This window comes from Macrotis lagotis, chromosome 6 (assembly GCF_037893015.1).
Source record: "Macrotis lagotis isolate mMagLag1 chromosome 6, bilby.v1.9.chrom.fasta, whole genome shotgun sequence".
In the NCBI taxonomy this organism is placed as follows: Eukaryota; Metazoa; Chordata; class Mammalia; order Peramelemorphia; family Peramelidae; genus Macrotis; species Macrotis lagotis.
In genome coordinates, this window is record NC_133663.1 from 28,086,263 (window position 1) to 28,109,094 (window position 22,832).

At 38.5% G+C, this 22,832-nt stretch overlaps 1 protein-coding gene across 2 annotated transcripts in view; it reads right to left on the reverse strand.

Moving 5' to 3' along the window:
• Window positions 1-3,869: 3,869 nt before the first annotated feature.
• The window catches only part of GOLIM4 (golgi integral membrane protein 4), a 101,303-nt gene continuing 82,340 nt past the window's right edge, over window positions 3,870-22,832 (reverse strand). For both annotated transcript variants that reach the window (XM_074190860.1, XM_074190859.1), the window contains 8 exons: window positions 20,867-21,190; window positions 16,858-17,099; window positions 15,758-15,840; window positions 13,972-14,075; window positions 13,159-13,326; window positions 12,785-12,853; window positions 8,617-8,697; window positions 3,870-7,232 (listed from right to left, as the gene is read on the reverse strand). In XM_074190860.1, the coding sequence (XP_074046961.1) occupies window positions 7,092-7,232; window positions 8,617-8,697; window positions 12,785-12,853; window positions 13,159-13,326; window positions 13,972-14,075; window positions 15,758-15,840; window positions 16,858-17,099; window positions 20,867-21,190 (1,212 nt within the window). In that variant the 3' untranslated portion in view covers window positions 3,870-7,091. The remainder of the gene's footprint in view (window positions 7,233-8,616; window positions 8,698-12,784; window positions 12,854-13,158; window positions 13,327-13,971; window positions 14,076-15,757; window positions 15,841-16,857; window positions 17,100-20,866; window positions 21,191-22,832) is intronic.

Genomic DNA, 22,832 nt, shown 5'->3' on the forward strand with positions numbered 1-22,832 from the left:
AAAGAGAGAGTCCCTATGCTCCAAGAGCTCCAATTCTAATGGAGGAGACAACACAAAAGCTAGGTTTAAGCTGCAAATTCTTCAGAAAAGTCCCATAAGATACAGAAGTAAAAGCAGATTGGCAAGTCTCTTGATGCTGTCTGTAAAAGAATCCTATCAGTGTCTCCTGTTGAACCATCTGAGAGTACTAAGGATAGATAACAGTAGATCTATATACGCCTACATAGACGTCTACATAGACGTCTATGCCTTTATAGGTATTTCTATATGTACCTATATGTATATAACATATATATAGAGAAAATATGTGTGTATATACCTATCTAATTAATTATAAATGACTACTGAGAGAAGACATTAGCATTAAGGGGGACCAGGACAATTATTTTTACAGGTTTTAAGTAAACCAAGGAAGCCAGGAAGGAGGAATGAGAAAGCAAAGAATGCCAGGCATGGACATAGAGAAAATACCCAGAGATGGAGTGTGATCAACATCATGGAAGTCTACGACATTGGGTTGTAGAGTACATGGGGGAGATAAAGTATAAGAAGAGTGGAAATAGAGGAAGGGGCCAGGTTATGAAGGTCTTTTGAAAGTCAAATGGAGGACTTTATATTTGGTCTTAAAGGTAATAGGGATCCACTGGAACTTACTGAATAGGGTAGGGGCGGGGTGACATGGTCAGACATGACCTTAAAGCATAGTATGCAGTAGAGAGTGTGGGGCATTTATGATCACCATGTCTCTCAAAATTTGGGGGAAAGGAAAATAGAAATTAATGAATGTACATCTCCTTCATGGGAGACAACCGAAGGTATTTGTCCAACAATACACTGTTGTAAATGTTTGTGGAACTGAAGGGGAAAGGAGAGATGATAATGGTAATTCAGGACTAAGTTACAGCCACCAGAAATTAAAGAAGAGTTATCTTGAGAAACCTAATCAATGTAGCTAATACAAGTTAAACAGGAGCATCTGACTAAACCCATCATCACAATCTATAAAATTTTTGTACCTGCTAAATACTTAGCAAGCTATGACCCGGTGGCTACAATTAATTATGCATCTAAAGCTCATTATCTTTCATAGCAAACTGATGGCAAATTCACACACTACAGACATATTCTTTGAAATAGCTAGAGAGCTGAGTCACTATATAGGACTGTAATTAGAATGTTATCATAAAATAAGTTGCTCCCCACACAATCACCTGGACAGAACACTGAGCCATTAAAAACCCAAGAGAGATAATGGTTTTTTTAAAACATATATACTAGTACACTAAATATTCAGTCTCCAAGCTATGCAAAATTAAAAGCTTTCAAAATATAGAGATTAAAAAATTGTACAAAAACAGGATTATGTGTTTGTCAGCTCTCTCCTCCTGTCTACTACTGTAATAACATTGAGGAAACTTTCAGCAAGCTTACAGAATATGCTAACATTTTTGTAAACCTAAATAAACCTAAAAAAACAAAAGCAGTTATTTTCCCCATCTAAGTAATAATTCATAGAATATTAAATACAAAATAGTGTAACATTTTGTTTTGAAACAATTTCGATCTGAATCACATTTAAAAAAACAAGAATAAAACAATATATTAAAATTATAGAATTATAGAAAATTCATATACATTATTTCCTGTATGTTCTGTGAGGTAGGTGCTATGATCATCTTCATTTTACAAAAACCTGACCAGGCTCTCAATGAGTCTTCCTGGTCATATCTCTAGTATGCTATATGTTATAGTACTGTGATTTTCAATATCAATTTATATGGATCAAGAGATTACTATTAAGTTTAGTACTCCAAAATGGCTGTAAGCATGTTCACTTCTGCCATTTTTCTACCATATGGCTCTGCTCCATAATTATTGCAGGTTTGGACAATTATAAATAGATGAGTTCATGATTGTCTACTATATTAGTTTATGACTGATAACTGGAATACATTGGTGATAGAACCATTGAACCAGAATCCTACAGAATGTTTTAATTAGGTGCTTAGAAGAAATCTAATAACTCTTCCTCAAAGACATCCCTTCAAATAGTTGGTTCATAGCTATTGACAGTATTTCTCTCCATTCCTCTCCCCAATTCTCACTCCAGGCTTCTCTTTACCCCAATTCCTTCAACCAACTTGCAGATAATATGGACTTTAGGTAGGCTCTTCTTTATCCTGCTTGCTCCCAAGCCCCATTTCCAGCTTATTAATGTCCTCAAATGATGGTGCCCAGACTGGACAATATGCCATTTGATTTGATCAGAACAAAATACAGAGGGACTATCACCTTTTTTTTTTATTCCTGGAAGCTAAGCCTTTCTTAGGGCAGTTCAAGGTGGTACCAGTATTTTTGACTGCCAAAATAGTATATATGCAGGCCATGAAAACAGATCTTTTTTTTTAGGCAAATGGTTAATTCTGCCTCCCCCAACTTGTGTTTAAAAAGTTATATTTTTAACCCAAGCACATGCTTTTATTCTGATCCCCTTTTGAACTTTAGCTTATTAAAGAGACAAATCCTAGTCTTTCAAAATTATTTGGATTCCAACTTTCCAGTGGTTGAGATTATGTGTTATTTGCAATTTGATAAACTTGTCATCTAGCAACTGGAATATCTGATGATGATGATGATGATGATGTTTGTCCCTCTTTTTTTTTAACAAGGCAATAGAGTTGTGACTTGCTCAAGGTCGCACAGCTAGGTAATTGTCTGAGGCCAAACTTGAACTCAGGTCCTCCTGACTATAGGGCTGGTGCTCTCGCTAGTGCACCATCTAGCTGTCCCCTTGTCCTTCATTCTTGAAGAATACCAAGATATCAGAGAGGTGATACAAGGAAAAGCAAATGAATTGGATTTGAGTAAGGGGGATGCTGGGCTAAATCATCAGACTCACTTTCTCCTCCAAAGCCAGCTGAGTCCAGTGGCCAGATATAAATCAGGATGCCTGGAAATGGCCCTGGATACAATAAGTGACTTACCCAAGGTCACATAGCGTCAAGTATGTGAGGCTGGTTTTGAACTTGGGTTCCTTATCTGTTAAATGAGAATAATAATGGCACCTATCTCATTTGTTATAAAGATAAAATGAAATATTGATGGGAAAATACTTAGCCCAGTACCTAACATATAGTTATTCTATATTATATTCTATATATAGCTATAAATATAATAGAGATATATATTTATTTATTCTCCAAATCCCTGATAAAAATTATGAAACTTCCTGGGGCCTTCCTTTGTAGAGGTAGAGTGGGGGAGGGTGCACAGATTTGAAATATAGCATATATTCATTTTTTGAGATATCAATCTTTGTTACTCCTTTTCAAATTCTTGGTTATAAGGGATAACTTTGTGGGAAGGGGTCAGAAGGAAACTGAAATCTAGCCAATGGGAGATAAAAGATTTCAAAATTCTATTTTAAAAAATCAGTATAAATTATTGGGTATCCCACTGGAGACGTTCTCTCTTGGCATCTTTAAGAAATAACTCCGAGACTAAACATTCAATTAGTTCTCTCACTCCATCTTGAAGCAGCAGAAATCCTGAGTGAACAAGTTACTTCAAAAAAGGCCCCCAACAGGAATGGGATATTTGGAAGATTACTTGTACAGAATGGACCTGTAATCAGTGGTAAATTTCTGTTGTGGAAACTCCCATTTCCCATTCAAATCCAAATCTGAGCAGATTAAGCCCTAGAGTCAGAACCCAAGATTAAGGGCCTTGCCAAGGTCATAGAACTACCAAGTTTCAAAGACTGGATTTCATTTAATTCTTTTAATGATTCCAAGCCCAGAATTCTATTCGTTATACCAAACTGCTTCTTCAATTGAATCTGCTTTCTCTATATGCAGTCTGCCAATTTATGCTTTAGACCTTAAATGTGTAAGTATTTATTGTGTTGTGCCAATTGTGCTCAGCACTGATGATATACATCTGCTCTCACAGAGCTTATACTCTAATTGGGGAAAACAACAGATAGAAGAGAGTCCAGCAGCAGGGGAGATGGAAAGAACCCAAAATCCTAAGAGGAGAGTGGTAGGGAGATGGCTGATCCACAGCTCCTTAGTACATTGCAATGCCTAGTGTCTGTTCAATAGCATAAAATCAGTATAGATGGCAAGCCCAGTGATCCTCATTAGGATATATCAGCGATAGGGGCACCCCTTCCAATGGTACAGAGTGTTACCCATCGTTTCTTCTTCATCTCACAGAGGTCTTATTCATTCTTCCATTTTAACTCCATGGTAGTTTGCAGATTCCTAGAATATAGATTTGAATGGAATTCTTATTTTTCAAACTACTTTTAGAGTTGGCACTCCAGTGATCTTTGGCTCCAATTTGCCCTCTCAGAGCATATATTCTATGATTGTTGGTATGGTGGTAGGAATATAATACAGCAGTTAATAAAATCATGATCCTCTGATAAGACAGGGGAGACCAACAACTTGGGATAGCATTGAAAATAAGGGGTCTCCCTGCTACTTGGGTCTTAAAGGAAATAATTTTTCTTCTTTCTACTTTGCTACTTGGGATAAAATTCAGAATACTGCAATATTCTGTCTATGCCACAAAAACAGAACTTTACAAAAATCTCTCTCACTTCCATGTAGAGTTGAACCAATAAGTTGTGGTCCAAAGAAAAGTGGTACTTCAGTTTCTGATGGCCACAGGAATGTGACCATAGACTCCAGCTGTCTGGTTCTGTTACCAATTGGCTGCCAGATGGCAAATCAAGTCTGGGTCTTGCTGTGGTTGTGACAGAGTTACATGGCTATGAAAATTAAACCTAGACATATCACACTTCAGAAAGATGCACCATCTGTCTTTTGATTTTATTATCTGTAACCAAATTCTATTATGCCTCAAATAATTAAATATTGCCACTTGGACATTAAAATACAAACTAATTTACCAAAATAATTGTATTCTGAAGATTATGTACAATATTATACATTTTACATTACAGAGTTTTTATACATAAGGTAAAAGTTGTAATTGATTCCTAGAAAACCCCAAAATACATTTGAATGATACCTTTCTATGCATAATTACAAAAAACACTCAGCCAGGAATTGTCAAAACTAGAAATGAACATAAAGTTGTTTTTTTAAAGGGTAAATTACATTATATCAAAATTGTAAGAACAGAACTTTTCATTACTTTGAAAGAATTAATACAAATTACAAAAGTATATGTGTTTTTAAAAAAAGTTTTCTTATGCATTTAACCCTTACTGCTGGTGGCTTTCATATCCAGCTTTGAAACAAATGTAGTCCTCTAGGGAACAGAAATACATTTTAAGAAAATTTAATGGAAAATGAATTGGAGGAAGTGCTTAATTAGATGGTTAAATGTTTTTTTTTTCCTTTTTCCTTAACTAAATCTGCTCTAACATTTACATGTCACTAAAAGTTGACAATCATCCGGGAGGAAAATCCTAACTCTCAAGCATCCCCTCCCTTTGGCAATTTTTCCCTCTTAGAAAGTGTCTTCTTTCCAGGTCCCTTGGAAGAAGTGATCTCCATAGTCACTGCAGTCTTAGCCCACAGCCAAATCCAGGATGCACTGGTCCATGCATCCTAAAGGGATGATTCATTTTATGGCAGGGTTTATGTGTTGAATGTACCAAAGACTCAAGTTTCCAAAAACAGAACATCCTGGGAAATTTTGTCTTTTTAAAGGGCTTCATTAATTCAGAATAACCATCATGCCTTATGTATGGGGGTCAGAAGGGGAAGGAAAGCAGACCTAACTGTTGCCAACAAAAGCCATGAGTATATTATATCTGAATGAATAATGCCTTGCTATATATATAGAGTTCCATGCAAAATGATTACATTAAATGGTATGTTTAGGGAAATGTCATCTTCAATTTGATGGACTACATTTTGACAGTTGGTGCTTAAGGAAGTAAGTGATAGCAAAGCGATCTGAAAAGTGGCCAAGATGGACTGAAAACAACCTTGCTGATTCTGATGCTACCAGCTAATTCCAGAAAGAATGAAGTCAAAATACTCAACAAGAATACTGATGAAGAAAAGAAAGCTACTGAAAAGAAATGAACCAAGCCTCTTTCTAAAAAACAAAATGACAAAACTCTAAGGTGCTGGTCTACCTTGCCTCATCTGACCATTAAAATCCCTTAGATAAGTGGTCTACAGTCATCTAGAATTTAAGTGCCACTGGGATACTGCTACTATTTGGCCCAATTGCTCCCCAGGTGATTATAGTGCTGCGCACACTCTCTAGAAGAAGCAATGGGAAATTATGGGAAATTATACTCTCACTTTCTCTCTCGCTCTCTCACACACACACACACACACGCGCGCGTGTGTGCACGCAGACACAAACTAATATGAGTCTGATTGTCCAAAAAAGACATTGGGCATATATGGAAATTAGAGGTTTGGTCAAGTGCATATATATCACCCTGCATGGGTATCCAGTATTGGAATCAGACTAGGACTAAATAAAATATTCTGAAAAGAGCAATGTGAAATAATACAGAATTACAGATATCATTGGTGTAGGGATTCCCAGGGAAGCAAATATTCTCCACCAAGGCAGGTCAATACTTTCTTTATAACTCAGATTCTTAAAATTCTTACCTATTTGAACATAGGAAACTGGAACATGAAAATTACTGACCTTACCATCTGTAGTCTGTGTACCACAGAGCCCCACTTGCTTTTCTCATATATATTTCTTGTTGGAATGGAATATGCATCAGAAGTGAGATGTTGGGAAAATAACTTGTGTAAACACATACAATGATCATATTTGACAATGGCGTCACCCCTACTGACCACCCCAAACAAGAAAGCAAGGAAGACCTGTGAGTCAGTCTAAGGTTTGTCTTGAATGTGTTTCTCTTTCTTCATCTTTAGCTTGGATACAAAAGAAGCAATAACCTAGAATATCAAAATATTATATTCATATAAAGGAACGAGAGCATCTACTACAAAAGTAAAAAAAAAGTTGCAGCTCAGAATTGTCATTAAATATCCAGAGAGTTCAGTAGGCATATTATTTGTGAGCAGCTTGAAGAGGAATCCTCTCCTGAAGTCTTCCCAGAGTTGGCAAACTCACATTTCTGCTCGTCCCTGAGCTTTCTCCGCAGCCCCACCTTCTTCTTCCTCTTCCTCCTCATAATTTTCTTCATGGCCTTTTCGGGGGTTTACTTCTCTCTCTGACTGTTCTTGGGTGTCATTGTTTTTATCCTCCACCTGAAAGTTTAAAACAACAAAAATGGAGGGGGCATAGACTGATTGGGGTGAACAATAAAAACTGTTCCTTGATACGCTTTTTAAAAGGAAACACAGTGTTACGAATCACTAGAAAAATATGTTCACCCTAAGTTTCAGATCAGAGGGTCTACTGTAAAGCTGGCAAAAATAATTAGAAGCAACCAAATTCAACGGGTCTGCACAGAAACATACATTTTTTTCTATCTCTGGTAAAACTTCAAGCTTATGGATATTTTTTTTTTGTGGGGGAGCAATCTGGTAGAATTTGGTAAAAGTTACAAGAAAATCATATCATTTGACCAGAAAGACTCTAGCCTGAACGTGTTACTATGAGTAAAAAAGTTAGATAAATAAACAAATCAAAAAGTTGATTATGTTTAAAGATTCTCCTGGAAGAACTATTTGTAACTGCAATAAAATTGGAAACAACCTGCATGTGCAGTAATAGTTGGAAAATGGGACAAGTTGGGATTTATGGATCTAATGTGCTAATGAATGACATATTAGAAGACCAACATGTATGAGGATTACAAAGTACTGTATAAAGACCAATGGGTATCCTTTATACAAAGATACCAATATCCTTGTTAGGGGAAGTCCCAAGTGAGCAAGCACTCCATCAGTGCAGGTCAGCACCTTCTCTATAGTCCTAGAAACTTGCCTGGATGACTAAGAGGTTGACTTGTCCAGGGGTCATTTGGTCAGCAAGCAGTAAATTGTGGAAAGTAGCAAAAAACAAGACAAAGAGAAAAAGAGTGGATACTAGAATCATATAAGCCAAGAAGGAAGAATGAAAAAAAATCCTAATGGGGCTTCAAAGAAGGTATGGAAAAACTGATAGGTTACTTTTTGCTTTGAAATTCATTTAAATTAAATGGTTAGGGTCAGCTAGGTGGCACAGTGGATAGATCACTAGCCCTGGAGTCTGGAGGACTTGAGTTCAAATTTGACTCAGACATTTGATACTTACTAGCTGTGTGACCTTGGGAAGGTCATCTAATCCCATCACCCCATAAAAAAAGACTAAAAAATTGATAAATAAATTAAATGGTTGTACTTATGTTCAAAACAGTTTTGGTAAATCATTGAACTTTAAACATTACTTCTCAAAGGCAAAAGGAAAAGGCAATATGTGAGAGGAATGATTCAAAGGGACGATAAGGTCCTCATCTATCCCCTGCTATTTTTCTATTTCTCTTGCTGCTTTTCTTCCTTTCCCAAGACTATGATGAGTCTATTAAACATGGCAAGGTAACAGAGGTACCCTATCCATTTATTACACAAGACCATCGAACAGCTAAACTCCAGCCTGCTGAGCAAGGCTGGATCCTGAGAGTTTAAAAAGGAAACAAGTGGCACATACGTTGTCGTCATTTTCTCCATAGGGCTCCTCGGCATTACGCTCCAATTCTCGTTTCTTCTCTTCAGTCAAATCTTCTTGACCCTACAAGAAAAACAAACAAATTCAGTAATATTGCTTTCATTTTAAATCAAACGGAAAAATACGACGCTCCTCCTCATCACACTAAATGTGAAAACAAACAAAACCTCTAAGTCTTTCCAAGAGTGATATCAAGATGCTCATTGTGATCATTCAGATGAGAAGTGAAGAGGGACAATGTGAGCGGATGGCATCATGGATCCTAGCTCTAAGGTTTGGAGGGAACATTAGAGGCATCTAGCCCAAGCCCCCCAGAGGCGGACACTGAGAGGGGTCAAATGCTACCAGTCCCAGACCACAGAGCTGTACGAGAAGCACAGCCAACTGTCCACTGGACCACACTGCCTCTGACTGGACTACTGCAAGAGATGTTCTTGAAGCAGGTCTGAAACCCAGTCAACCAAGACATCTAAGGATGTAGTTGGGGGTAATTGGGGGATACTTGGATAGAACAATAGACTTTGACTCAGTAAGGCTCCTCTTCACAGTTCAAATGCTACTCCAGACACTTGCTAGCTGTGTCACTTAAACTGGTTTGCCTCAATTCCTCACCTGTAAACAAATTGGAGAAAAAAATGGCAATCTACTCCAGGATCATTGCCCAACACCCCACCCCAAACAAATGGGGTCATGAAGAGTTGGAAATGAGTCCCCCACAAAGGAATCTTATGAAAATCCAACGGTGGCTTTATGGCAAACTACAAGGCAAATAGAGTGAGATAGTTCTTTGCCATCCTTCAACTCCCAAATGAAGGAAAAGAAGAGGATTTCCTCCTTTTGGTGAGACTTTTAGGGGAGTGACTGCTTTATAATTCTAGTCCATTCACATGAATCAACTGGAAACTATCTGAGCAGGTAACTAAACTGGAGGTATTGCTAGGTTCAAAAAATTATCTAAAATAATAGAAATTAGAAACAAAATCTGTTGGGAAGGTGAATGTGGATTAAAAATCTCAGGTTGATTAAGTTAGCACAGAGAGTCAGGTGTAGAATTGGGTTCCATTGTAATAAATGATTTAATAAAGAGTAAGTGATAAATGAAATAGCTACTGCTTATGTAACAAATTCCTTTTGTAAATCATTGAAAGAAGCAGTCATTAGATTCTAGTCCAATTAGTGTCTAGGTGGCTGAAGGCAGCCTTTTCAAATCAAACATTCACTTAACAAATCCTTTCAGGGACTGAGAGCAGAGGCCTTAACTACTTTTGTGTCATGGCCCCACTTTTACAGTTGGTGAAACCTAGGGACTCCTGAGAAGAATGTTTTTAAATGAGTAAAATACATAGGATTCAAAGGAAATCAATCAATACTTTACAAAATAGTTTTAAAATACCCCACAAGTTCACAGACCCTCAAGGTTGAGAATCCCTGATCTAAAAGAAAATTTAAAAAAAGATCAAGAAGTGAGCTGAGTTTGACTTATTCATTTTACATATGGGGAAACTGAAGTCCAGAATAGCTGGACCTTGTTTGAATAATTTCAACCCAAATCTTGATTCCAAATGCCCCACTCTATTCACCAGATTATGCTATCTATGATTTTCTTAGTTTAGGGGGTAAGGAAATAAGGGATTCATGAGTTGCTGTGGTGCTCGGAATTCTTCATTTGGAATCACCCGTCTGGTGATGGGTCAATCTCTCTCTAGACAAACACTAGACAAGATTCTAGTGGGCCTTGGAAGTCATTTCAATTTGGAAAGACCTATCGGAGCTCGTTCCTCCTTGGCCTGGTCTTCAAGACACCAGGATGCCTTCTGTGCCACACTGAGAAAGCACAGGAAGAGGGGAATGGAGAAGAACAAAGTTGATAGTTGCTTTAAAAAAATTCAGTATGAGTTAGCCTATGCCTAGTCTTGGAAAATCTGACTATTTGGAAGTTGCCCTTTGGATGAAAGACACTGATGAAACTCTTCTCAAAGACTTTTAAAGGACAAGAAATGGAACGATTGAAAATTTCTTAATAAAATTCCAAAGTGGCAAATTAATGGGGAAATTGAGAGGTTGGGAGGAAGATTAGGAATGGTAGCACTGGGAGGGTGTATGAGAGAAGAAAAGATAAAGGGATGAATGGGGGGCTGACCCTGGCGTCAGGAAGACCTGGAGTAACACCTTGACTGTCCCCCATTCACACTAGTGGGTCAATATCCTATTGTGACCTTCTCTGTTATTATACAGCCCCCATCCACATCCCGCACAGTGGGACTAGTGCAAGAGCTTGCTGGGTGATCCTTTTACCTCAAGTCTCTCCAACTCAAGTCCACCTTTCATTCAGCAGTCAACCTAAGGTTCCCAAAGGAAACCCAGGTCTTACCATGTCACCTCCTTATTTAGTGGCTCCCTATGGCCTCCAATTCAAATTTTTAAAGTTCTTTATAATCTGTTCCCCATTTTGTGTTTTCAGTCTTCTTACATCATACTCTCCTCCCATCCCGACCCACTGTGCAAGTCAGTGACACTGGGCTGCTTGGGGTCTTCAAATACAGTCTGTCATCTTGAGCTTCTGTGCATTTTCACTGGCTGTTCCCCAGGCAAGAAGTGAACAACCCAGGATTTGTGGCCAGATTGTCTCTCTCTCTGGGCATCTATTTAGACTTACATGTATGTACATAGATATGTGTGTGTGTGTGTGTGTGTGTGTATAAATATATAGATATAGATATGTATACATATAATTTTAAACTAAAGGTTTGATAGTTTGAAGTTCTCTATTAATTACATAACTCCAAGACTTGACTGCAGACTGAGCTCATCGTGGGCTATCGGGACCATATTTTCCCCCTTTTTTTTTCATATCCCCTAATACAAAATCATGCTCATATTAGGTGATTAATAAATGTAAATTCAATTGACTTGATGAACTTGCTGATGACTAACAGAGAAATCAAATAAAAACTGGATCAGGGAAGATGTGTAGACTCAGAGGAGTGTATATATGACTGGAGAGTTCCCATGAATGGCTATGGGCCCTGAGGTTACTTTCTCTTTTCAGAAGCTCTGATAAAGAGCAACCACACCCAGGGAAGTAATATAATCAAAGAAGCTTGATGTATGTGAAAGAGTGCCTGGTTCATTCTCTTGCCTGGAACCCTCATATGAACAAAGCCAGCTACACACTCAAATTTCTTTCTGTGGAAGAACAATTGGTTCATCCACACTGTCATTAGGACTGTAGCCTCTGACACACACTAACTGTGTGACCTTGGGTAAATTCATGTGCTATCATGGCATCACTTCCCTAATGTTGTGGTCTTCTTCGAAAATGAAGGACAAACATTATTATCATTATTATTATTACTTGTCAGCAATTCTCCATTTTTAATAAGAGGTAAACTGTTCTCATTTAAAGGTAACATTATAATCAAGCTGTCTTGTTATTGTACACTATTCTCTCTAATGGAACCTGAAGGATAAAGTGTCTTCACTTGTGAACTATGTGGTCTCTATCAGTCAGTAGTTGATCAAATTACACAAATATATTGAGACAAACAGATATTTTATCCAAATGGAAGGGAAAGGGGCTGGATCTTGGATTCCATGGGAATCCCCTTTCCACTGCAAATCCACATCATCTGTTCTTTCATTTTATGTGTTCTCTCTTCCAATTAAAAGTGTGAGCTCCTTGAGAGTAGGGACTTTTCATTTTTCTATCTTATCAGGCTTCTAACAATCATTGTTCCATCCTTTTTTCCCCTATATCCATCCATTCATTTGTTCTCTTCAATTCAAAAGAGCACAGATAGGCTAAACTATTGTTTCAGGGTCTCAAAGATTGTGTGTCACCACACAGAGGCAGAACCTGAGACTGGGTCTTCCTGGTCAGCTCTCTGTCCATGGCACCTTGCCATAGAAATGAGAGCTGATGCTGCTATGTCTGCCCCCTACCTGGGTTGGTTATAGTTTTCTTGCCCTTCCCTTAGGATCTAACTGAAATCTCTACAAATATATCCACAGTTGGTTTTGGTTTTCTTGCCCTTCCCTTAGGATCTAACTGAAATCTCTACAAATATATCCACAGTTTCGGACTCATCTGGACCCTGTCATCCTCATAAACTCAATCCTTTGATCCCAAACTGGCTCTGAGCATTCTTACCTCCTCTTCGCCCTCTTCCTGGTACTGCTCATCCACATTATCTTCCTGCTGATCTGGATTTCCTGCCATCTGTTGAAACAAAATGGGGCGGTTAGTGCAACTGTCCATTTCAGATGCGTCCTTTAGTACTGTACTATCTCAAGCTGAGCCCTCCATCCCTAGGAGAGAGCACTTTCAATGGCTCAGTGACCGTGAAATGATGAACAATAATTCACAAAAAGAAGCAGAGAATGCCAGTCTCTATCGTGGTCCCTGGGCAGCTAAGGGACCATTGCCGATTAAAGCAAGGGCCTGTCATCTTTGTGGCTTACTCCTCCCCTTTGACCCAGACCAATCATCCACAGCAACGGACCCAGCCTCTGGGACCTCCTCACCACCAAATGTTCCTCCATTTCAGCATTGCCTTGCTTCTGCTTGCTCTGCTTGGGCGCCTCATTCTCCTCGGGCAAGTTCTCTTCCCTTACTTGCTCTGCTTCTTCAAACTCATCCTCTCCTTGATTGTTTGGGTCATCTGCAGGATTGACATCCTCACCAGCTGCTTTCTGTCATTCAAAAAAAGCAAAGATAAAAAACCATTTAAAAAATCTTCAAGTCAAAAGGAATTACAATTGAGAAATTGTATTTTTAAGTGAAGCTGGTCTCTAATTGGAGAACTTATGTACACTACCCTATTGTTGATACTATCCTATATTGATGTGAGGCAATCAGGGTTAAGTGACTTGCCCAAGGTCACACAGCTAGTAAGTGTCAGAGGCTACAATCCTAATGACAAGGTGGATGAACCAATTAGCCTTCCACAGAAAGAAATTCGGGTGTGTAGCTGGCTTTATTCATATGTGGGTGCCAGGCAGGAGAATGAAGTAAGCACTCATTCTCATGGAGTGTTCACATACATAAATTATGGGTAGAATACTACCCTAAATGGTATGAATTTAACTTAAATATGTAGGTAGCTCACCAACTGCCTGGAGAACTTAAGTTCCTAACTTTACTTCCCAAAGGGAGATGAATCAAGATGAGGCAGAAATGACATCTGAATAATTTCATTTGTTTTATAAAGCTGCTTGGACAGTTGTGTCCAAATCTTGTAACCCTGTGGACTATGGGCCAGCTGATTTCACACTTGTCTCCCTAGCACCTCATTCAGGGCTATCGGCTGGACAGAAATGCACAAAGAGGACACTCACCTCAGGTTCAGGATTATCTGCTTGCCGTTCTTGTCCTTGGGGCTCATTCTCTTTATGTGTATCATCTTCAGTTTCATCTTGGTGCTGGTTGTCTCGTTCATAGGCTGGAAAATTAAACAAATTATTAGATTTCCATAATACAGTCAACCTAATTTCCCCTTGTGAGTCCTCAAGAGTGGCAGAAATAGCCTTCCTGTTATAGCCCTGTTCAGAGCTCTCCATCAAATCTATGGGATCATAAATAGCAATAGTTTCCTCCTGTCTAGCTTCTGTTATGAATATTTTTCCAGGCTTGGTGGTATGGGAAATAGAGGAAAAAGGGAAGGAGGGGAAGGAGGGGAGGGAGGGAGGGAGAGAGAGAGAGAGAGAGAGAGAGAGAGACAGACAGACAGACAGACAGACAGACAGACAGACAGACACAGAAAGACAGATAGGGACAGAGTCAGACACAGAGACAGAGAAATAGAGACACAGAGAGGGATAGAAACAGACAGCTATTGAGAAACAGAACCAAAAGAATGGCACAGAGAAAGAAGAAAAGGGAAAAAAAGAAGGAAGAAAAAGTGGACATAAGGAGGGAGAAAGAGGGTAGAAAGAGGGATTGCATCTATCTTCTTTCTATGAATCCAGTTAAATGAGAAAGATTTAATTTTCTGTCCAAATTCTTCTCCTCCATAGGTCAATAAAAACTGGAAATCAACAAAATTTAAATTTACAGTGGAAATTAATGAAATTTCCAAAATTAACAGTATATTCTTCATCCTATCAAAAGAAATAGCAAGGAATCAAGAAAACTAAAAATATCTCACAAAAGTCAAAGATTAAGAGTTTAGGGACCAGCTTATAAACCGAAACATGTTCTATGATGTGATGATAAAGATGCTGGCAAACTTATGGAATAAAAAGAGATTGAAGTAGATTTCTCCTAGATCTCAGGATTAGTGAATATAAAGAAAAGATCTAAGAAGATTAAGACATCTGGGGATTTGCTAGCTTGAGGAACAGTGAACTATGGGATTACAATATTAGTCTTCAAAGTATATAAAATGATGGATTGATGAGAAGATGGTAATTAACTCTTCCCTTATTCCCAATGATTCAAGATCAAAGAGACTTATATTATCAGAGGAGGACTGTAAATAAAAAATTCTCAAATACTCAAATATATCAGTGAGGCAGCATATGTCAATTTCCTTTCATGGTCCAAGAGATTAGTCTACACAGCTGTATTAGCGTGGTCCAGAGACTAAGGGGTCAGGAAGGCACATTTTAGAAAACCATCTAGCTAAAGACTATAAATAAGTGTTACTAACGATTTGGTCATATTTTTTCAGATAGCCAATCATAGAAAGTCTTTGTCTCTGTCTTTATCTCTCTCTGTCTGACCATCTATTTCCTTTTACCTCCTGCCTTTTGTCCTTCATTTACCATACCACCAAGCCTGGAAAAGCAAAACAGAACAGGAGCTAGATAAGAGGAAACATATGTAGATTCTCTAAAAATACAAATTTCTTTTAATAAAACTTGCCAAAATAATTGATATAGAGATTGATCAAATAATGGTGAAAGGAGAGGAAATAGATCTTTCTGAATGACTTTGGTAGTTAATGTCTATTGGAGAAATGCATATATACATACTTAAACAGATATAAACACATGTTAATATATTCACATACACACATTAATTAGGACTTAATACTTAGTGTTTCCCCATGGTATAGTCCTACACCCTCTAGCCTTTTGGCAGGATGATGACATAAGAGCCTGGCCATCTATGAGTCCTCACCGCCCCCTTCTTCCTCTTGGATGCCTTGTTCCTCTGCTCCTTGGACGATATCGTTATCTATAGCATCATAACGTGTTTGCTGCCTGGGAGGGAGACAAGAAAACATTTTTCAGTCACTTCAATAGAAAACTCAGACAAATTTGAAACAGGCCATTTTTCAAAGCAGACAAGCTTTAAACGAGGTTTGTCAACATGTATAAAAAGCAAAGAAATGAAACCAGACAAAATACATGTAGTGGGGTCTGATCAACACATTTCCCCCTCCCACAGAGCTAAAAGAAGCTATATTTCACAACGAAATGTAGCAAATTAGGAGGAACAGCTAACATGGCTATCATTTGGGCTGCCAGAAAATTTTAAAAGTTCTAAAGTACAATCTCTCAAAATAGGATTCCAATTTGATCTGAGATCTTCACAATGGCCAATCTTGACACCAGAGGAGTGAGGAAACAGATCTGCTCTTTCTCAGGGTTGGGGATAAATTGCAAAACATATATTGAGGCAGATTCCATCAGCTATGGTCAATGTATTCATTTATTTTACTTAACTGTACTTTGAAACAAAGGAGGGTTCTACGGGGGGTGGGGATGGTGAGATATTGGGAAATAAGAACAATGCAAATAAAAAATAAAAAAGGGACAATTATCTAAAAATGGTCAATTAATATAGAGGCAGTTTTGTTCAGCTCTCTCATTTAAAAATATGCAAAAGCATGTGATTTCATCAACATGTGAGGCACCCCATGTGAGAGCTCCCTCCATAAATGTGGATTATAACCTACCTAGGCCCTAGGAGCCAATCCAGGTGTTACCATGAGGCTTAAAGAGATGAAATGAGTTGCCCCAGGTTACACAGTTAACTGTCAGAGATGGGATTTGAAGTCCTTCTCCTTATCTGCTATGTCATACTAACTGCTCTTTTAAAAAAATAAATGAAAAACAATGTATAGCTAAAAAAAGATTCAGAAGCTGTCATTTCATTTTTAAATTCATTGCTTGTATCTCTACTACATGCAAGAATCATTAGTCTCCTGCCTTCATAGGTAGGAGATACACGACTGTCCACTTATCTCCCCCTTCTACCTGGACAAGAACACCAACCGTAGGCGCTTTGTACGGCGCTGCTCGTCCTCCAGCTCAGCCTGTCGGCGCGCGGCCAATTCTCTTTCCTGAAGTCGCTGCTGCCTTAACAACTGCTCTTGCAGCCTTTGTTTACGCAAAGATTCTTGCCTCTCTCTTAGCTGGTGGGCTTCTTCGGCCCTCCTGGCAGCTAGCCGTTGCTGCTCTAACTGTTCCTCATATGCCGATCTGGCCTTCGTCACAGCCTTTTCTGAAGAACGTGCCTACCAAAAAACACAAGATGATGAAAGCCTCTGACATTAATGTTATTATTCTTTGTATTTTCTGTTTTCATATCTATCGCAGATTTCAAAATAACAACCTTAATTCATGATTCATAAACTCTAGTATTTAGGTAAAAGGCCAAGAAGGCAATTAGATAGCCTAGAGGGTGACATGTTGAGTTGGTATTTGAAACTTAGAGGGATTTCAGATGACTTCTTATGTGGTCATATTGCATAATGCTTCAATATAAACAGAATTCCTAACTGACCCTGGGAATGTTGTTCCACCAATGGACAATTTTGTTTATGTTTTTTTCAGAAATCATAAATGATACTTGGTAAGACATTCCTACATTCAATTCAATTCTTAGAGGTCTTCTGATGAGGGCAGGGAAGGTAAGAGTGGCACTATCGGTTTCCATCTTATAAGTAAGGAAATTGAGGGATTTTACTTGTTAAACTAAGATCATGACGGAGAAATGTTTTTCTGTCTCCACAATTCTTCTTGGGAAAATATATTTTCATCTATCAACTGAGTCTTATTTTTCAGAATCAGGCTCACATTTTTCCACATGATAATTTTTCATAGGAGTAGATTTATTTCAAAAGTAAATGCAGAGTTTAACATCTCATCAAAAAAGAAAGAAATAAAAGGAGTTTGTGAGCTGAAGTTATGGTTGGGTCTCAAGATGACTATATATTAGAGGAGGCTAATTAACTCTATTATTGGCCATAAAAATTAGGGCATAACTAGCTCTAAAAAAGAAAGTCAACTGGCAGTTATGTCTTGGAAGGAGGAAAGAGAGGGGGGGAAAGGCAATTTTTTTTTAAATAGGGATGGAGAGAAGATTACCTTCTATATTGAGAAAACAACACACAAAAAGATTATCACAACATACTGCATTAATATTGGTTCACACCTCCCTCAGTAAAGAGTAGAGGAGACAAGAAGGAAGATCTAAAATGGCAGCAAAGTTAAAAAACAGAAATTACTCCTGAAGTAGTATTTGAAGGAAGACAGTTACAATAAAGATCCTTCAAAGCTTAGGTCCAAATGGTGGGTCATGAACCCCAGAGGGATATAAAGTTATTACCAAGAGCTTATCAAATGCTAACTAAGCAAATATTAATTTAGTAAATGCAAGTATGTCACAAATATATTTTTCAAAGATATATAGAATCTATTTTAATGAACAGAACAGAAATTCACTAAAAAGTTTGAGATCATTCATAACAACTTTTTTGTCAGTATTTAATTTCTCAAACAATGGCTCCTCATAGTTCAAATTATATTTATGTGAGACTGAATATTTTTTTTAACGAAAATCACCCCCTCAGTCTTCTTGTAAGTAGACAAGCCAAGCTTTAGACATTTCCATGTGATAGAGAAAAGGGATATAGAGATTTTAAATTCTCCATTTAACATTACAAAGGACTAGAACCCTTCTCTCCTGGGCTATAGTTTGGTGATATTTAGCTTGGTTATCTGTGGATTGAGAACTAATTTGATGTATCTGAATGACAAACATGCCCCAAAATGGTTCAGACACTATTGTTATAGGTAAGTCTATGATGGGATTGATAATTATTAATAGTTAGTGAGATTGTAAAATCTACATAAGATTGTTTGCTACCATGGGGAGAAGGGAGGGAAGAGAGGGTGGTAGAAAAATGTGGAATTCAAAAGCTTGCAAATGGATGAATGTAGAAAATTACCTTTGCATGTAATTGGAAAAAATAAAATTAAATAAAAAATAAAATAAATAAAATTTAAAAAAATTTTAAATAGTGAAGTTAATTTTAAAAATATAAAATCGCATCTTTAAAAACTGAAGTCATTATTTAAGGTTATAGTTATAATTTTTAATAAAGAAATAATGAACCAGGTTGGGGATATCAATAAGCTACCACCCTTGAATCTTGGACAAAAATCTATGTTGGCTGTATTAAGCTACATGTCCAGGGCTCCCCACCTGGTGGTGACCAAGCAAAACAGCAGCACCAGCTCACAGAAAGCTGTGGCTATGATAAAATAATCAAAATCATAATAATAAACTGAGAGAAAAATTCTTGAGGAAAAGAAAAATTCAATCACATTTTAAATGGTCACGTGGTGGTGGTGGTGGTGGTGGTGGTGGTGGTGGTGGTGGTGATGATAGTGGTGGAAACCAAGCTATATCACAGGATTGAATGGATATGTGCAGGTTGTCTTCCTAACAAAATGTAGGGCATTGATAGTTTGTGAATACTGGCACAATCTATAGAAGAATTAGACTGCTAAGAATGAGATCTAGGTACTCTTTAATTGCTTGAGTATATCACTAAGACATGGAGAAATTTAATTTTCTCATCCATAAAATGAAAATAGCCCTTGTCATGTTCCCTGGAAGGGATAAAAGGGGTAGATTTACAAATTTAATGCAAAATGGACTAATTCTTGCCTTTATCTAACTGTTTTCCTGCCTGAGATACTCTCCTCCCATTCTTCTTCTGGTTTACTTCTCAGTTCACCTGCACTGCCCTCTTCACTGAGGCTTTTGGGCTCCCCCAGCTGCCAATGCCTTTCCTCTACCAATGTCTTCCTATTTAGGTACATGTAGGTGACCTGGGCCAGTCGACGGCAGGGTCTGCCCCTGGAATGGATCCCTGAGCCCACTTATTCCTGGCTTGGAGAAGGTGCTTCTATAGTCTTGTTCATTGATGGATCCACAACCAGATGATGAACTTCCAAATCTCCTCCTGTGACTTTGGGACTTGACTTTCTTATTTTTAATTATTGGAAAAGATCCTGATGTTGGGAAAGATTGAAGGCAAAAGGAGACAGGGATGGCAGATGATAAGGTAGATTGAGGGGGTCATGAGAGCCACCAACATCAGTTTGGACAGACTTTGGGAGACAGAAGAGGCTCAAAGGGCCTTCCATGGGATCACAAAGAGTCAGTCACTACTGAATGAATGAACTACCACCACTTCTAAACCCTGGGAAGGTAAGACATGTATTTTTTGAGGAATAAAAAACATCTCCCAGGTATCAACACACCACCTTCCTCCCCACATGCTGAATATTATTTAGTTTATATTTGTTACAAACACCCCAATGTAGCTAGGAGGCACAAAAGAAGGCAGCTAGGTGGCACAGTGGAGAGAGCACTGGCCTTGGGGTCAGGAGGACCCGAATTCAAACCTAGACTCAGCCACTTAATAATTACCTAGCTGTGTGACTTTGGGCAAATCACTTAACCCCATTGCCTTGCAAATACTACTACCACCACCACCACTACTACTACTACTACTACTACTACTACTACTAACAATAATAATAATATAGGAGGCACAAAGGACACGGTGCTGGCCTGTGAGTTTGCCTTGGGATGCTTATTAGTTGTGTGGTCCTGGGCAAGTCATTTAACTTCCGTGACTCAGTTTCCTCATCTGGAAAACAAGAGTCAGCATTGATGATCTTTCAGGTCACCTTCAGCTCCAAATGTGACTTCTATGAACCACCTCAAGCAGACAATAGGGCATACAATAACTGCTGAAAAATATTTACTAGCCAAGGAGATTATTTCTGCGTCTTTAAAAATAAAACTAAGCTTCCACATTCTATCAATGCTTTCAAGACTGCTTATTCCATCTCCCCATTCTCTGCAGGCAGATGCTGTAGAACAGCTCTCCGTTACTCCAAGAGTGACCCAGAGAAGGAAATGACTTGCCTAGGGTCACCCAACCAGAATGAGGCAGAGCAAATGATCCAGAGAGACCCCTACCTCGGCATGAGCGTGCTCTGTCAGCAAATTGCTTTCCTCTTCTCTCTGCTCCTTCCATGCCCGCTCCTGCTCCTCCGCAGCCTGGTCCTGTTCTTCCACCAGGTGCTCCGCCCGCCCCACCTGCTCCATTGCTTCCTCTTCGAGCTCCCTCTTGCTCTCCTCTTCCACCTGATGCTCCTGGTCCTCTCCTCTTCTGGGTTCCTCCTCATCTTGCTGATCGGGAGCATCTCCGGGGTGGAACTGCACCTCTTTCGGGGTGGTGTGCAAGGCTTTGTTCTCCTCTGTCCTCTCTCCAATAGCCTGCTCCTCATTGCTGTGAGGAACCTAGATCAAAGAGGATGTGAGAAAGCCAAACTGATGTCACAGAGACATATTATGGTGAACACCACCGTCTTTAAAGTTATCCAATCAAATGGGGGCACATGCACCTGGAGAGGGCCAAGACTTCTACCCCATGGTCCTGGTGGGTAACTTCAAGGAAGTCAGATCACAGGTTCTAGACCACCACGTACCCATGTCCAGCTTTGTCTACCGCTACTTATTAACCATGTGTCTCCCTTCACATCCTTGGGTCTCTGATTTGTTTGTTTTTAACCTGTAAAATGAAGACCTTATATTTAATGACCTTGAAGGTCTCTTCCAGCTCCAAATCTGTGAACCTATAATCCTAGTTAAAAATCCTCATCTGGGGCGGCTAGGTGGCGTAGTGGATAAAGCACTGGCCTTGAAGTCAGGAGTACCTGGGTTCAAATCCAGTCTCAGACATTTAATAATGACCCAGCTATGTGGCCTTGGGCAAGCCACTTAACCCCATTTGCCTTGCAAAAAAAACCTATAAAAAAACAAAAAAAAATCCTCATCTGAAAAATGGTGATGCTTTGTAGACAAAATGCCACCTTTAGAAAATATACATGTAACTGATAATAGAGTTAAAACCCAAATACCCCATGATATGGCTACTTTTATTTTATTTTGCAAAGTGAGTATTTCTTTACTCTCTTCCCTTTGAGTCAAGCACAACAGCCAACTCTGAAAATTGAAAAGTCTTGTTTTGTCTTTTTTATTCAAACCATTTTTAAAAGATTCTCAACTAATCAATGTTAAAGAAAATAATACAAATTAAATGGGAAATAAACTGATTCTTCTCTGACTTAAAGAATATAACATTATTAGCACTGATTTCAAGTATGAAATCAGATCACCCCAGCTGCTTAAAAATAGTGTCTGATAAAAAAACACATGAAAACAATATCAATTCAGTGTCAGTGATTTCAAAGTACAATGTTCTTTTGTCTGTAGGATTTGTTAGCCATAGCCAATTAGCCAGAGGTTTTCCAGAATAATGCATACTTTTAATCTGAAAAGGTTTAGGAAATGTGGAATTTGAAGTGGAAATGTAGTCCCCATGGTTCCGGTCCTTCAGGAATGGCTTTATTTGAAGAAGATAGGGGTGAAACTGAGATCCTTCATCAAAAGGGGAGAAAAAAGAGGAAAAAGAAAAAAAAAGATCCAAAAAACTTCTCATCACTTTCTCCATGCATATCCCCATGTGCAAAAAGACTTTGCACATCTTTTCCCATGTGGAGGAAGTTTGATCATGTGCTTTGCTCTCTGGCTATTAAAGGGAATTTCAACTTCTCCAATTGAAAGCCAATTTTCTCTTGAATCTATCAAGTTTTAAATAAACAAAATTTAATCACATTTGTGACACCAGACAAACATGTGAAGAAGGCATTTTGATAGTTTCTTAGGAAGAAAGGAGGAAGACCAACTTTTGGAAGATACAGGTTATTTTACTCCCTCCTCACATCTGGTCCGAATACCCTGGATTTATGGCATCTTTTCCTTCTTTAGCTCCCAGTGCTTTCACAAATATCTCATTTATCTTCACAAAATCCCCATGAAGTGGGTCTGAACAGATAATACTATCTCCCCTTTACAGAGGGAGACATTGAAAGATTGAGCA